Genomic DNA, 15,702 nt, shown 5'->3' with positions numbered 1-15,702 from the left:
CCAAGTCAGTTAAAAAAGTGGCTCATCCTCCCTCAGGGCTCCCCTCACCCAACCACTGCTCAGCGCTGAGTGTACAGCACCAAGACCAAGCCTCTGCCCGCAGGGTTTCACAGAGTGTTTTGAACAAATGACAAGTAACAATAAACAAAACATCAGGTAATATCACACATCTGCTACAAACATTATGTGGAAGGTGGCTTTGGCCACTTCCAACATCTCCATTTATTTGATGGTTTTAACAGCTTTATTCACCCTACAGAGCTGAACTGCAGAAACAAGACAGCAGCACTGTGATCAGTGCATGTTACTGATCACATGTTTTTCTTACTGGACCATGGATGCAATGTATTCATCGAGGTAACAGCTGTTGAATTTGACCAAATTCACAAGCACCAGAAGGAATTCTGAGGACAGGCCGATGTCCATCCACTGCAGGACAAACTCAGCTAGGGGAGAAAAAAAGGAGAGCAATGTCCTTCCTACTCACCTCCTCCCCAGGAAAATGAGTCCCCATCCCATTCACTGCTGGAAACAGCATCACTGGTCCCCATGGAATGAAAGGCAGGCCAGCACAGGACCGATGGAGGCTCAGCTGAAGCCCAAGCAGGTCAGCATGTCATGGACTCTGGAATTCACCAGCTCCCAGGAGGCATGAAGGGGTCTGAGCTGAGGCAGGGGCAGCGTTTGTGCATTTGATGCTCAGAGCCCTGACCCCGATGCTGGGGGTGCAAACACAGGGCGAGTGTCTAGGAGGCCCCCATCCCCACAGAGAATCTCTCAAAGGAGACACAAGCAACGCTTGGTTGCTAGACACATAAACTTGGACAGAAAAGCTAACCACATCCTCACTGTCAGCACCTGTCCTGCAGGTGGACCAACAGCTGAGGCCCGTTTCTGACAGAACAGCAAGGCCCAAGTCAGATTTACTTCTTCCTTTACCTTCCTCTTCTCCCCACAGCAGTGACGTGAAACCTCAAGACTCATGGAAACCTCACACCATAAGGATAACAGGGAGGATGGCCACCAAAGGGAAGCGCTAGGAGGCCAGACCGGGCATGAAAAGGGCAAGGAGAAAGACGCAGCGAGGTGGCCCCAGCCCCCCAAAAACCTCAGGGCACTCTGGATAAGACCCAGCCTGAGGCCTGGGTCAGCAGCATGCTCTCCCAACAGCAAAACGCAGACCACCTCCTGCCTGCCTAAAAGGCACATCTAGGCCCCACTCCCCAGGGATTCAGAGCCAGCCTGTCTGGAGTAAAGCCCAGACTCTGCATTTTTAACAAGCTCCTGGGGAGATTCGGGGGGCTGATCCTGGTTGCACACAGATAAGCAGACCAGTGTGTTGCAGTGCCCTCTGCAGGCCACGCCTGTGAACTGCAGCACTCCCTCTGGGCCCAACAGGCCTTCCTGCATCCCAGATTAAATTTGATCACCAAGGCCAGAGAAACCTCACACCCAACGTGGCACCCACCCAGCTCTTCCTCCAAGTAGGTGATGTGTCTCCCATTGTCCGTGAGGGCCTTGAAAACTTCCAGTCTCTCGTGGAGGTCTTCGTTAGAGGGGTAATCCTTGATGACCTTAAAGAAGAGGGCCCTGAGAACGCCCAAGCGGTCTCCCTGAAGACAAAACCATCGGGTCAGCAGTCCCGCCAAGATCCCCCTGGGTTTCCCAAGAAGCTATGAGAAGTCCAAGAAGCGCTGTGGGCTCCAAGACTCCCAACCCTGGGGCCCTTTCTCCCTCCCCAAGGAAGCGGCTGTGAGGGACTAACTGGGTAGGGGATCAGGCGCACTGGTCATCGTTTGACCAGTGTGTGTGTGGAGCACCTACTATGCGCCCAGGTCTGGGCACACAGCAGGAGCCAATGCACCCACCCTCGAGGGATGCTCACGGAATGATGATAGCCATCTAATGAAGCTGAGAGTGGGGACTTCTCTGAGCAGCGGGGTGTGAAGGCGTAGAGGAAATAGGCCAAGAGGAGAGGAAGCCTTCCAAGCAGGAATGGTGAGAGGTGGCCTGGGTGTTCCAGCATGGCAGGAGCACGGTGAGCAAGGGGCAGGAGCCCACGGTGAGGGGCAGGAGGTCAGTGACAGCAAGAAAACAACAGCTCACTCGTGTGAGGAGCCATTCTCATCATTTTGGGTGAACTGCCTCATTTACTCCCCAGAACGTCCCAGAAAAAAGGGAATGACAAGCATCCCCACTTTAGAGGAGAGGAAGTGGAGGCTCAGGGGGCTCCAGTGACTTGCCCAGGGTCACGCAGATACTAGAGGTGACACCAGCACGCCCACTCGGGCAGTGCGGCTGCAGGGTCCCTGGGAACCAGCGAACCTGTGCCTGGTGCTCTCGCCAAAGACGAGGGTCCAAGTGTGGCCCGCAGGAGCAGTCAGCACATGGCCCGCCCCAGCTCCCCCCAGGCACAGAGCGGCCACCTCTTACCTGCCCCTGCACGATGGCCTTCAGCAGAGCCAGCACCGCGTGCCGGGCCTCTGGCGGCCGCTCTGGCTGCAGCAAGTCCGAGACGGCCTTCCAGAGTGCTTCCACCGCATGCTGCCCGGCAAAGAAAGGACAGGGATTGGTGTGCTGGCCCCTCAACTTGAGGGACAGTTCCATGGGCAAAGGACAGAGAAGAACAACGTGGTCTTTTAACCTATAACTCACTCTTCTAAAACCCTCATGTACCTGTCACAGCCCACAGCGACCACGAGCCTGACAAGGGGAACAGCTCCAAGCTACTTCGAACCCTCACAGGTCCCTTTAACCCTCACCAGGCCATAGTCTGAGGGGAGGGAGGAAAGCAGGAAGGCCAGGGAGGCCATCCTGGCTGCCCCCAGAGATCAGCAGGGAGTCTCTGAGAGCTTGCTCAGGCTCCATGGGAAAAGCCACTGGAAGAGTCTCAGAACCAGAAGTACCACAGCGGTCCCCGGGCCTGCAGCCTGACCCAGGAATCCCATGCTCTGGATCTCCCCTGTGTAAACAAACCAGCTTCAGGCCACTCAGTGCTGCCTGGCTTGGCTTGCTAAGAACTCTGTCCAGGCTTCTGGAATCTGCCTCCTAAGTCCACCCAGCCCATGAGGGAGCTGCTGGGTGCTTTCCCCTCAGCTCCCAGAATCAGTCTCTCTTGTGTCAGCTTCCCTTTTCCACGTTAACCATCCCTGACTCCCTCCAGCCAGAGTTTCCAGACCACTTACCCTTTCCCGGGCTCACTCCTCTTAAGAGGGGAACTAAAATGTCTTTTCAGTGTTGTCTGACCAACATCATTCGGGCACACACTGGAATACACTGGAAGTTTTACTTCCTTTGTCCCATTCACAATACTCCTATTGATGCAACCTAAGCCACAAGAGCACACAGACACTGAGTCCGTGGACTACTCCAGCCTCTTAGGCCTATCTGTCTATTCACTTGACGGCAGCTCTGACACGGCTCCCCTTTCCGTACTTATTGTACACAGACAACTTTAAGAACATAGATGCCTATCCTCACATTTATCCCTGGTCATGTGCAGCCTGCACGTTTCAGATGACCTGCAAAGGACATAGTGATTCCTCCCAACTGAGCAAATCTGAACCCGCCAGGTATGAGACCCATGTCTCCTCCTGTGTCACTCACACAAAAGTGGGCTGAGGCGAGAGCAGAGCCCTTGAGGAACTCTAACGGCAGGAAGCTTCCCACTCTGTCCACAGGACATCAGGAGAGAGCCTGGAAGTATCTGCTCAAAATAAATACTCCTATGTCTGTGAGGCTGCTTAATACCACCCAAACATCTCTCCCAGAAAGACAGAGACTGGTGTGCCTGGGCTTGTTCTCTGTGAAACCACATGCTCTCCTGACGTTCCCCTATTTTTCCTTCCTGCGAATCTGTAATGTGAGAGGACAAGTGAGCATGCGTTTCTGTAAGCACCACAAAACCGCTTCTGGATCTGCTAAAAGAGCCTAATCCCCTTGCTCCCCACCTCCACACGTGACTGGCCTCTCAAGGTTATGCTCAGGACATTTCCAGAAGCTTCCTCATCGCTAAGATGAAGACTAAATTTCCCTCAAATGGTGCATATCAGTTCATTAGTGAAGTCAGCTGTCAACCCTGCTCCTAAAAAGAGCCAAATCAGGCTTTAATGCAGCTCACATGAATCTCTCCAGGCACCCAACCAAGACACACCTACCTCTTCAAATTTCTTCGTTTTGGCAACCTCACAGATCTGCCCTATCACCCGGATGCGATTGTTGAGGCCACATTCAACACTCAGCTCCTGGAGAGATGAAAGAAGGCCAGTGCTCAGACACCAGGTCTCCTTACCTGCCAATCACAGAGCACTCTAGGAACTGCCCTGCCTTTCCCATGCTAGAGACCCACAGCAGAACCTTCTGAAACCAAGAATCACCAGAGCTGACTAGTCCACCTTAGGGGAGTAAGAACAGACAATTTTTTTTTTCTTCCATAGCTGCACTTTATTAAAATAAAATTCACATATGATAAAATTCACCACTGTAACGACTTTAAACTGTATAATCCAGTTTTTACCATATTCACAGTGCTTGCAACCAGGTCCACTAATTCCAGAACATTTTCATCACCTCAAAAAGAAGCTTCACTCCCCATTCCCTCCTCCCCCCAAGCCCTGGCAAAGGCTAATCTACTTTGTCTCTATGGATTTGCTTCTTCTGGGCATTTCGTATATATGGAATCATACGTTATGTGGGCTTTTGCGATTGGTTTCTTTCACTTAGTATAATGTTTTCAAGGTTCATCCATGCTGTTGCATGTTATCAGTGCTTCACTCCTCTTTTTGGCAAATACTACTCCATCGTATGAAGGCATCACATTTTGTTTAAACCTTCACCAGTTGATGAGCATTTTGGTTGTTTCTGAACGGGAAACTTTACAAGTGCAAACGTTCAACATTATTTATGGGTAAAGCACTGAGTAGGCACGTCTGTGAGATTCCAACACAGACAAAAAAGTGAAGCCCTACTTCTCCCAGAAACTCACACATTACCAGTTACCCCTGGCCATAACCCTAATCACCTGTGGAGACCATGGCCTTTAGGTCTTCTAGTAAAACAAGTTTTCTTGCATCAACATCTGAATACTAACTCAAGTGTGCTGGACCAAGTCGCCAAGATCCTGACTTCCTGAATTTCCAGAGAAAAGACACATATGTCACCATGGTACTGGGGACAGCAGCCCCACAGACGGTCACCAGCAGTCCATCTCCCACAGAACCTGGTGACAGACCAAACTCAGCCTTCCCTGCACCTCCCACTAAGCTAGCAGAGAAGACCCAGGCAGCTCACTCACCCTCAGGATTTCCGCCGTGATGATAAACTCCGTCTGTTTGCCCTCTGCAGACCTGGGATTTGGCCTTGGAGTTCCCAGTCCCAACAGAATCTTGAACTTCTCCTTCAAGCCTGAATCTTTGCTTGCTGGCTTGGCCATGCTGGGCAGGGACGCATCAGAGGACTCCTCTGTGCCGACAATCAGGCAGAGATCTCAGGGACGGCTCCACCCACCTGCCCCGCCGCGGACCGCCCGCGAACCCTAGGTCTCCGCTGGGCACGACCTTTCTTCCCTCCCACAGCCCCCGAGAAAACTCCACCACAGGCTGGCGCGGTCCCGGCCAGAAATAAACCTGGAAAACGCCAGGCCGTCCGCCCGCCTCAGTGCATGGAGTGAGGGAGGGGAACTGGGGCCAGGGGGCGGCCGCCGCGGGGTCCAGGAAGCCCTGACGTTTGCCATCTCTCTTCTCCCCGTGTGGAGGAGGACTGTCGGGGGACGCAGGGAGCAGGGACCCCCTCGCACCCGCCATGACTTAAAACCGAGGAATGCTTGGAGCTCCAGAATCAGGCTGCGGTGGGCGCGCCCGAGAGCCGGGCCTGACACTGCGGGGTCCGCCCCCACGGCCTCAGTGCCGAGCAGGCCTGGAGAGGCAGCCTCCTCCGCTGCCCCGTCGGAGTCGGCGGTCAGGACACCTCGAGCCACTCACCACTCCCCGCGCCCGCAGCGAGCGGGGCAGTCCCAGCGCCGAGAACCGAGCACAACCCGGGCCACAAGCCGCCGCCGGAAGCGCGACCTGCACTTCCGGCAGCGGGAGGGCGCCGAGGGCCGCCCCCTGGAGGAAAGGTTGGGCGAGTGCTAGTCACGTGACGGGGTCCCAGGGGCCGCCGGGACGTGTAGTCCGCAGGAATCCGGCATGAATGCGGTGGGCGTGAGGATGGTGACCCGCAGCCGGAGCCGGGGACCCGGGGCCGGTCAGCAAGGAAGTAGGGAGAAGCCCGCGCCGCTCCGGAGAGAAGAGGCGGCTGCAGGTAGCGCCGCGCCCGCGCGGGGTCACAGGAAGAGAGGCGGGGTGGGGGCCTGCAAGAGACTGGGGGCTGGGGCCCTGAGTTCCCGCCCTAAGCTCTTTCCCGGGAGACAGGGGCTGGGTTCAGGCGTTCCCACCTCCCCCACCTTCGTCCTGTTGAAGAAAGTTCTCCCGGTCCCACTAGCATGCCCTAGGGTACTCCACTTGTGCCAGGCTGATTGCGAGGCAAACAGGCCCTGTCCTCATAGTTGCTTCCAGCTCGGAGGCCCGGTGCCAAGGACTGTCCCAGCCAGAAGTTTTCTCCCCCTGCTAGAGGGTGCCTCTGAGAGAAAATTGGAAACGGCGTGGCTTTCCTTACGTTTACGTCGTTATTAAGGACCTAATTTGAGATTCAGCGGTGGGCGAGAACGACAGGGCCCCCTGCCACTTGTCCTGCCTGGACGTCTGCAGGATTGTCTAGAGGAGGATTCCCACAGACACCCAAAGACCCCAGGGATAGTCCAGACAAAATGACACACTGGGCTGAAGCACGGCTGGGGGGGACAGGCACGCGATAATGCCAGCCAGGTAGGCAGGAGCTCTGATGCCAGGACAGAGTTTGGAGTTTTAAACAGAAAGTGACACAACTCAATTCAGATTTTTTTTTTTTTAGCAGATAGTAATTTTAAATTTTTATTTATTTATTTATATTTGGCTGTGTTGTGTCTTCGTTTCTGTGTGAGGGCTTTCTCCAGTTGCGGCAAGTGGGGGCCCCTCTTCATCGCGGTGCGCGGGCCTCTCACTATTGTGGACACTCTTGTTGCATAGCACAGGCTCCAGACACGCAGGCTCAGTAGTTGTGGCTCACGGGCTCAGTTGCTCCGTGGCATGTGGGATCTTCCCAGACCAGGGCTCGAACCCATGTCCCCTGCATCGGCAGGCAGATTCTCAACCACTGCGCCACCAGGGAAGCCCCTCAATTCAGATTTTAGAAAGTTCTCTCTGACAGTGTCGAGACTAGATTGGGGGCACCATGGTGGAGGCTGTTACTTAGAGTCGTCATGTGCTAAAGTGGATTTGGTCAGAGGGCCAACGGCATGAGGAAGGCTGACCTGGTCCGGAGCACATGCTGCAGAGGCCAGAGCACCCGCAGTTGTAGTAGGTGATGGGTGGTTGTTGAATAAATGATGTAGGATGAGATAGCAGGTAGGGCAGCACCCACACCTTTTCCTTACCTGTAGCCCTCACTGAAGGGACCAAGTGGTACTTTTTGCAGAAGGTAGGAAAAGCTACAGCCCTGTGAAGCGTCAGCGGAAGGCTCAAAGACTGAATGTGGCCTACGAGGCCTCAGAAGGTGAGAAAGGAGAGGGGGTTGAGCATCTCCAGTCACCAGCCTGGGAGCCTCAGGACTGGCGGCAGCAGCTGGAGAACATCCGGACCATGAGGAGTGGAAAGGACGCGCCTGTGGACCAGCTGGGGGTTGAACACTGCTATGACCTCAGCGCACCCCCGAAGGTAGGCGGGCACCCATCTGCTGGTGACCCCCTTCTGAACAAGACACTTGCTTCCTCTCAGGCCTTTAGCAGGGGACAGCTGGCACATCATGGGTGTTCAGTAACGTTTGCTGAGAGAGAGAGGGAGTTCCTTACACTTCACTGCCCCAGAGCCTGGTCCTAAGACTAACCTGATTCCAATCCCAGCTCTGCTACCCGGTGACGGGCCTCAGTTTGCTTGTCTGTAAAGTGGGCAGCAGCATCCTTTGCAAAGCAATAACGATAACAAGAGCGACCAAGGGCTGTTGAGCACTGACGTCATGCCGGGTGCAATTCTGAATGCAGTAATAATTCTTTAAGCCTCACAGTGATCTTGCAAAGCAGGTGCTGCTATTTTCCACATAAGTGGAAAATACACCACACACACACCCTTGGCCTGGGCGGATAGGAGGCAGATACCCCATGCACTGTCTGGGGTGACACGTGCAGATGAGTAAAGGGCTTGGCTGGGCTGAGCACCCAGGACCCACCCCCACCCTGGTGCCTGTCACTGTGCAAGCAGGTGCGGAGGTACCAGGTGTTGCTGTCACTGATGCTCTCCAGCCAGACCAAGGACCAGGTGACAGCAGGCGCCATGCAGCGGCTGCGGGCCCGGGGCCTGACGGTGGACAGCATCCTGCAGATGGATGACAGCACACTGGGCACGCTCATCTATCCTGTGGGCTTCTGGAGGGTGAGCCCAGCCCGTGGCAAGTGGGGCTGCGGGTGCCACTGGCCTGCGAAAGATGTCAGACTGAGTGGGCTGTGGGGTGTGGGAGGCCGGGGCGGGCATCCCTGGCCATGGGGGCCTGGCTATGAGTTCCCACTGGAGCACCGCCCCGCCCCTGCCGCTCTGACCAGCCCACAGGGGGCCTGGCCATGGGGCCTCAAGTCCAGGCACTGGAGCTCCTTGGCCTTTCCTGTTTGCAGCCCACCCCTTCCTTCCTCCACCTCCCTTCCCAGACGCCTGGCCCTTCTCTTCCTCACTAAGGCTGCCCACCCATCTATCCCTTTGTTTACTCCAAGCCTCCCTGGAGTGCACAACCCCTCCCCTCTAGAGCCCCAACAGGCCACAGAGTACAGGGTGGTGGGTGGGCGGGTCTGTTGAAGGCAGCCGGGTGGGTGGAGCTACTTCCCCTTGGCACTGGCGTGGGCTGCAGTTCATCAGATGGGTTTTAAATAGCCCTGTCCACTCAGGCACAGGATGGGAACCGCCCGGCTGGCCTGGCGGCTGGTGGGGGAGCTCCAGGCTCCAGCCTTCCTTCCTGAAGGCCCAGGTGCTGTTGAGCCCAGCTTCTGGCTTAGCTGGTCCTGCTTAGCCTGCCTGGTCTCTGGTAGGGAATGATGGGGCAGGGAGACTCAAGCCTGACCCCACGCACTTGTCATTGGCCCCAGGCAAGTGGGAGGCAGGGTCTAGGCCTGCATTGGGCCTTCCTTGGGCTCTCCTGCCCTTGGCTTGTTCCCACCTCCTGGGGGGACAGAGGCAGGCAGGTGCCTGTGAGTGTGTCCTGGACAGCTGGCGGGTAGCTCTGGGCACCTGTGGGTTTCCTCTGGGCCTCATCTTCCCAGGTTGTGCTACACTCCTGACCTCCAGCGCTGACCCCCGCAATCTTTCAGAACAAGGTGAAGTACATCAAGCAGACCAGTGCTATCCTGCAGCAGCGCTATGATGGGGACATCCCAGCCTCCTTGGCAGAGCTGGTGGCACTGCCAGGCGTTGGGCCCAAGATGGCGCATTTGGCCATGGCAGTGGCCTGGGGCACTGTGTCAGGCATTGGTGAGTGGCATGCGCCCACAAGGCAGGAGTGGCCGGCTCCAGGCTTGCTGGCTGCCATTGAGGTTCCCCCATCCTTGTGACCAGTGACCCCAGCTCAGGTCTGCTCATTCACAACTCAGCCCGAAGGGTCAGAAAGGTGTTCCCAGCCCAGAGCTAGGCCCACCCCACCCAGAGATGGGTACTAGCAGGAGGAGTTCCTGTTTGCTGAGGAGCTCCTATAGCATGCTGGCCTCTGGGAGAGGCCCTAGATGAACTCGGGTCTGTGCTGCATGAGGAAGAGAGACACTGGGGTAGAAACACTGATGGGGGCATGCAGGGCACCTTTGGAGTTGGCCTGGTCTGGGGCATTTGGGAGGACTTCCTGAGGAGGTGATAATTCAGCCAAGAGCTGAAGGGTGAGGTGGGCTGGCCAGGCCAAGAGGAGGAAGTGCATTTCGGGCAGAAGGAACAGCATCTGCAAAGCCGTGAGCTGGGGAAGAGGGCCAGAGCACAAGGCTCTGGAATGAGCGTGGGCAGAGGGGGCAGGTGCAGTGCAGACATGGGGACCCGGGGTGAGGAGGAAGCGGCTGGGGGGGCCCTTCCTGGAATCCCTATCCTGGGTCCTTGTGTTGCATTCTGGCATTGGAGGAGCTCTGAGTGGAGACAGACCCCTGGGTCGGGGTGGGACTGCTTCCTCAGATCTTTGCCCAGTGAGTGGGGGCTTCTGAGGCTGCACAGCGCAGGCCCAGCCAGCCCGGAAACCAGGGCTTGACCCATGACCTGCTTGTGTGTTCCCACCGTGGTGCTTCTCAGGGACTCATGCAGAGGAGCCAGGAGAGGTGGTGGGGATCCCCCCAGGGCTTCCGAGGCTTGTGAAGCCTGCCCCCTGGGGTAGGGACCCCTCCCCTGCAGTGCCCGCCAGAGGAGGAGGGCTCTGGCTACCTGAGGAGGTTAGAGTCCAGAAGCCCTGAAAAGCGGGAGCCAGGCCAGGCGGGGCCCGGGCAGAGCCCCCCTCACTGGGCTTCTGCCGCTGCCGGCCTCTCAGCAGATACTTGAGCTTATCTGGGCGGCTGTCCTCGGCTGCCCGTGTCTAGGAGTGGTCTGGCAGGTCTGTGGGGGAAGGGCCCCCGCCTGCAGCTGGTTGCAGCAGTCAGGAGTGTGGGAATGCTGCCCTATCTGGTTGTCTGTGGGCCAGGCCACCTGCAGGGAGATCCTAGTGAGGGTGGGCCCCACTTCCCAGGGGGTTTCCTGAGAGAAGAAGCCCCCTCGAGTAGAGAGCCAGAGCCATGGGATACAGCAGCCGATCCCAGCTCTGCCCTCCCAGCTGGGTGACTCTGGGCAATGCACTTGGCTTCTCTGAGCTGGGCCACAAAGCAGGGGAAGTAGTTGCTCCCATTAGAGGCACAGGTGTGCAGAGCCCTGCCGGACAGGCCCACAAGTGTGGTGTGGCCCTGGGCTGGGCTTCTGGGTAACTTAAGGGCATGGTCACCTACGTGTTACAGAGAAAGAAACTGAGGCTTGGTGGTGACCCAGGGGTGTGGCTTCTCCATCTGCATACTCTCCCTGTGCCCCTGTTATCGCTGTTTGGGGCAGGCCCGAGCCTTTTTCCAGGCAGCCAGCAGCAGGGGAAGTGGGCCAGTGCAGGAACTCGCTTTCTCTTCGGCAGACACATAGGAGGAGGAGGCAGGGGCTGCATCTGGCTAGGGGAGGGGGCCTTGGTGAGCAGGTGCCCAGGCCAAGCCCCAGGGTGGCCGGCCACGGGGAGCCGGGGTTGCGGTCTGGTGCACAACAGCTGCAGCTGGCCTGGCCGCACTCCCCTCTCCATCCCTGATGGTGCAGTGGCAGGTGCTGGCTCTGCAGGCAGTGAGTTCATGCCAGCCCACTAGGTCAAGCTGCTGCCACCCAGCCTAGCACCCATGGCCGGTGCCTGGGCCAGGAGGCACTGCTGCCTGCACCCCAGGAAAAAGGCCCAAGTCCTCTGGATCTGACTCCAGCCCCTGCCTAGCAGCAGGGATGGCCCATGTGACTCTCTCTCAGGCCTGTACAGTTCTGGGTCCTCCTCAGAAGCCGGCGGGGGTTGGGGAGGTGTGTAGGGGGATTCAGGCTTCAGACTCAGCCCCCCACCAACCCGCACTGGGAGCCGTGGCAGGGATGGGGCAGTCTGGCCCGGTGAGCCTACCCCGTGTTCACCCTGCCCCGTCTCCAAGCAGCAGTGGACACACACGTGCACAGAATCATAAACCGACTCGGGTGGACCAGGAAGGCAACCAAGTCCCCGGAGGAGACCCGCAGGGCACTGGAAGAGTGGCTGCCCAGGTGTGCAGGGTTGGGGTGGGGCAGGGTGGGCTCCCCTCCCTCCCACCCTCCCTCCACACTGATGGCTCCCACCCCCACAGGGAGCTGTGGAGCGAGATCAATGGACTGCTGGTGGGCTTTGGCCAGCAGACTTGCCTGCCCCTCCACCCACGCTGCCAGGCCTGCCTCAACCGGGCCCTGTGCCCAGCTGCACACGGACTCTGAGGGCCTGGGGCCTCTGCCCGGCACCACTCTGGCCTCTTTGTGCCTTTGCTGGAGAGCCATAGCCTGTTTATAATAAAGTTTGGGGGCTGTTTGTAGTTAGGGTCTGGCTGATTTCTACCCCAGGGGGTGGGAGGCGGCATGCTGGAAAGCACACGCATGAGCTGTTTGCACCCGTGCTCACGTGTCTGGAACAGGGCTGCCTGGGAGGCCAGGATGGGGATGTGACCATCTGGACTTAGTGCTGGGGGGCAGGGGTGGGGGGGGGGTCGTGGGAGCCAGTTGCAGCCAGCTGTCTGGAAGCCCGCTGGGGACGTTGGAAGCCCAGGCTGCCTCCCGCAGCAGCTGGCTGGGGACCTGGAAACACACGCCCCTTCCTGAACTTGTGCACCCTGAGAGCCCCAGCCTCTGCCACGAGGGCCCCACCCTCAGTGTTTACAGAGCCACCTGGTCTCTGAGGGACACCAGCAGGCCCAGGGAGGGCACCACAGGGCACAGGGCCTGACCTGCGTGTACCTGCTGGGGGGCCAGGGGCCCAGAAGGCTTCACAGGGAGGTGCTGGTGAGAGGGCAGGGTTCCGAAGCACAGGGGTCCCAAGTGCACTGGAGAGATAAGCAAGAGGGAGCCGGAGCTGAGAGGGGCTAGCGGATGGATTTGGGGAGGGGAGGCTTAGGAATGGGACTGTTTCCAGTAGCTGAGACTTGGGGAGCTGCAGGCTGCCACCTCCCTGCCCAGACCATGACCCCCTCCAACCCCCAAAATGAAGGCTCAGGAAGGACAGAGACAGCCAGGGTCCAAGGAAGGCCTGTTTATTCTGAAGGCGCGCATGTGCTATGGCTTATGGGGCAGACAGCGATGTCGGTCGGTCAACTTCTGGGCAGGGGAAAGGCAGAGTCGGTGGGGTTTCCTCTGGGGGAGGCTCCTAGCAGGGGCCAAGCCCGGAGCCTGGGGTCCTTCCTGGGGACAGGCTCTCACACAGTCACACCCCAAGGGCCTGGGGGCTGCTGTGCAGGGACAAGGGGCCTGTCCAGAGTCTGCCCTCCTCAGGGGCACAGGGCCTCCATCCTCAGGCCCCTCAAAGAGCCCAGGCCCTGTACCCCAGACCCCCCGCCCAAGGGAGGGCAGGGACAGGGCAGAGGGGCAGCTCTCACAGCCACATCTGGCATCCCCAGCACCCCCCAAAGCCTGAATGAACACGGCCTACAAGCCCCCCAAGTCTGTCCCTGGACGTCCCTGGCACTCCTGCTTGGGATGGCTGCTGCTGAGGGGGTGGGGAGAAAATGGTTTGCAGAGAAAGGTTCGTTTTATTGCAATTATTTAGAGAGCACGTCCTGAGGGGGGTGGGGGCAGGGCTCTGGTATTAAGTGGAAACATGTGTGGAGCTAGAGCTCTTTCTGGAAAAAAAGCAAAAACACAAATTCCTTTAAGTCAGCAGGCCCAGGCAGAGCAGCAAGGGCCGGGCCGCACGGGTCACCACTGCCTCTCCCCCTCTCCCCCTCTCCCCCGTCTCCCTCCTCTCCCTCTCCCCACATCCCATCACTGTCTCTCTGGGTATCTCACATCTCAGGGGCTCTCTCTCCCCATCTTGCTGCCACACTCCCCTAGCACCCAGTGGGTGGGGGGCAGGATGGGGTCTCACTGGGGCACAGGTTGGTTCTTGGGTGGTGGTGGGACCACCACGGCTTGGGGGGTAAGGATGCCCCCTCCAGTCCACTGAGGGGAGCTCTGGGCGGGCCCGAGGGGCAAGGCCCAAGGTCCATGCAGGAGGAGCCCGGCAGGAAACAGGCAGGGAGGGCTCAGAAGTTGCTGAAGATCTCTCGCTTCCGGTTCCAGTCCATCTGCGGTGCCCGCTTGTTGACCCTGGTGGCTCTCACCTTCTCCTTGGCCTCGGCTGCAGTGGGGCTCAGGTGGAGGCCACTCTCCTGAAAAGGGTCGCGCTTCCAGGTGCTGCCATCCTAGGGGCAGACATGGTGGGTGGGTGGCCAGAGTGAGCCCTGGACCCAGGCCCCCAGACAGGTGGCCTTTCCCAGGGAGTTCACACCAGAGGCCACCTGGTGGCAGGCCCAGGAGGGCTTCCTAGAGGCGGTGGCCTCACAGCTCAGGCTGACAGCTCCACAGATGCCCGCCCCCAAGGCCTCAGGCCCCCCAGTGTGTGAACAGCAGTAGAGGTGGATAGGCACCCGCTACCTCAGTGTCCTTGTCTAAGCCAGGCAGGTCACTTCGGGACGAGCACACGGAGCCACCATTGAGCTGGGAAACCAAGGGTAAGGCTTGGCTTTAGGGACCCCACCCAGGAGCCGCTGTGCACACACAGGCTTACACGCACACATGCAGACACGCGTGCACACGCCAGAGCTGCCTTTATTCCTCTATTTGGCAGTGGCCACTGAGCCTCTACTACACCCTGGAGGTGCCCGAGTGCCCTATGGCGCTGGGGTATGGCTGACCCAAGACGGATCCAAGGGGCATCATGGCTGGGAGTGACAGGGCCAAGCTCGATCTCACAACCATGCTACACAAGGACAGAAATCTTGGAGGGGCTCTGTCAGGTCTGGGGACCCCCAAAGGTGCCCCTGTGGTCTCCTGGGCTCACCCTGTCCACTCCCACCCTCTCACCTGGGCCGAGCTGGTCCCGTTGGTGACTGGTGATGGCAATGGACCTGTGGGGACAGTGTGTCACTGGCCACTCAGCCCCCAATGCTTTACCCCAGCACTGGGCCCCAGGGCAGCCGCCCACCTTCCACATGCTCCTCGGTGGGTGTGACCCGCAGCCGCTTGAAGTGCTCATCTGTTTCGGGGTCCACCACAAGCAGCCGGGCCTCGTCCTCCCGTGCCTTGATGCTGGCAACCACCTCCGCGTGGCGCAGCCCCTCCACATTCTGCCCGTTCACCTGCCACCGCCAGCATGGGATCAGTGCTGCCTGAGGGCAGGTCCCCAGCAGCCCCCCAAGCCACTTGGCCAGGTGTGGCATCAAATATTCATCAACACTGTCACCAGCCACGGCAGCAAGAGGAGCACCAGCTCAGGTTCCCAGCATCTCCCTCCTCCCAGTGAGGACCCAGGGCCCAGACACAAACACACACACACACACACACACACACACACACACACACACACACACACACGGAAGGGCACAGGCATAGACAAACATACGGACACACACAGGGGACACGGGCCCAGTCACAAACAGAAAGGACACAGGAGCAGACATATACACACAGGGCGGGTACCTCTATGAGTCGGTCCTGGGCACGGAGGCCAGAGTGGGCAGCAGGAGAGCCTGGGTCCACCGAGCGGATATACTGTCCAGGCCGGGACTTGTCACTGTGCAGGTTAAACCCGTAGCCCTGGGGGCCTTTTTGCAGGTGGCAGAGCCTCGGGCGCAGCTCCCTCAGGGGCCCATTGACATCCTGCAGGCACAGGGATGCAGGATGAGGCTCCAGCTCTGACCTCCCACCCTAGAGGCGCTGACCCCACCCCTGAGGCCTCCAGTCCCGTCCCCAGTGAGCAAAGGCAGGAGTGGAGGTAGTGGGAGGGAGCCCCAGCCCCACACTCAGCATCATGCCCCCACCTGACAGCATCCCCAGGTCTCAGAGACCAACACGGGGTTGGCGGGGGGCG

At 58.6% G+C, this 15,702-nt stretch overlaps 3 protein-coding genes across 10 annotated transcripts in view; 1 reads left to right on the top strand and 2 right to left on the bottom strand.

Moving 5' to 3' along the window:
• The window catches only part of TSC2 (TSC complex subunit 2), a 37,366-nt gene extending 31,280 nt beyond the window's left edge, over nucleotides 1-6,086 (bottom strand). For 4 of the 5 annotated variants that reach the window (XM_024759715.1, XM_024759710.1, XM_024759711.1 and 1 more), the window contains exons 1-6: nucleotides 5,979-6,086; nucleotides 5,294-5,460; nucleotides 4,158-4,244; nucleotides 2,434-2,544; nucleotides 1,469-1,613; nucleotides 329-446 (exon numbers count right to left, since the gene is read on the bottom strand). In XM_024759715.1, the coding sequence (XP_024615483.1) occupies nucleotides 329-446; nucleotides 1,469-1,613; nucleotides 2,434-2,544; nucleotides 4,158-4,244; nucleotides 5,294-5,431 (599 nt within the window). In that variant the 5' untranslated portion in view covers nucleotides 5,432-5,460; nucleotides 5,979-6,086. Of the gene's footprint in view, nucleotides 1-328; nucleotides 447-487; nucleotides 733-1,468; nucleotides 1,614-2,433; nucleotides 2,545-4,157; nucleotides 4,245-5,293; nucleotides 5,461-5,978 lie in introns of those variants that run through there. The other variant, XM_024759713.1, reaches the window with a different exon arrangement.
• A 72-nt stretch (nucleotides 6,087-6,158) lies between these two features.
• NTHL1 (nth like DNA glycosylase 1) lies at nucleotides 6,159-12,178 on the top strand. 2 transcript variants are annotated; one of them, XM_024759352.1, is made up of 6 exons: nucleotides 6,159-6,300; nucleotides 7,552-7,790; nucleotides 8,331-8,501; nucleotides 9,425-9,584; nucleotides 11,774-11,879; nucleotides 11,960-12,178. In XM_024759352.1, the coding sequence occupies exons 1-6, from the start codon at nucleotides 6,186-6,188 to the stop codon at nucleotides 12,081-12,083; spliced, it is 915 nt and encodes a 304-aa protein (XP_024615120.1). In that variant the 5' UTR covers nucleotides 6,159-6,185; the 3' UTR covers nucleotides 12,084-12,178. The 2 variants fall into 2 exon arrangements, with proteins under 2 accessions (XP_024615120.1, XP_024615121.1); XM_024759353.1 differs by having other exon boundaries at nucleotides 7,555-7,790; nucleotides 11,960-12,160.
• A 695-nt stretch (nucleotides 12,179-12,873) lies between these two features.
• The window catches only part of NHERF2 (NHERF family PDZ scaffold protein 2), a 5,296-nt gene continuing 2,467 nt past the window's right edge, over nucleotides 12,874-15,702 (bottom strand). For 2 of the 3 annotated variants that reach the window (XM_024759787.1, XM_024759790.1), the window contains exons 2-4: nucleotides 15,312-15,491; nucleotides 14,818-14,971; nucleotides 12,874-14,035 (exon numbers count right to left, since the gene is read on the bottom strand). In XM_024759787.1, the coding sequence (XP_024615555.1) occupies nucleotides 13,716-14,035; nucleotides 14,818-14,971; nucleotides 15,312-15,491 (654 nt within the window). In that variant the 3' untranslated portion in view covers nucleotides 12,874-13,715. Of the gene's footprint in view, nucleotides 14,036-14,267; nucleotides 14,331-14,696; nucleotides 14,741-14,817; nucleotides 14,972-15,311; nucleotides 15,492-15,702 lie in introns of all 3 variants that reach the window. The other variant, XM_024759789.1, reaches the window with a different exon arrangement.

The sequence above is a fragment of the Neophocaena asiaeorientalis genome, unplaced genomic scaffold, assembly GCF_003031525.2.
Source record: "Neophocaena asiaeorientalis asiaeorientalis breed wild unplaced genomic scaffold, Neophocaena_asiaeorientalis_V1.1 scaffold254, whole genome shotgun sequence".
Taxonomy (NCBI): Eukaryota; Metazoa; Chordata; class Mammalia; order Artiodactyla; family Phocoenidae; genus Neophocaena; species Neophocaena asiaeorientalis.
This window is presented reverse-complemented; position numbering and strand designations above follow the sequence as displayed.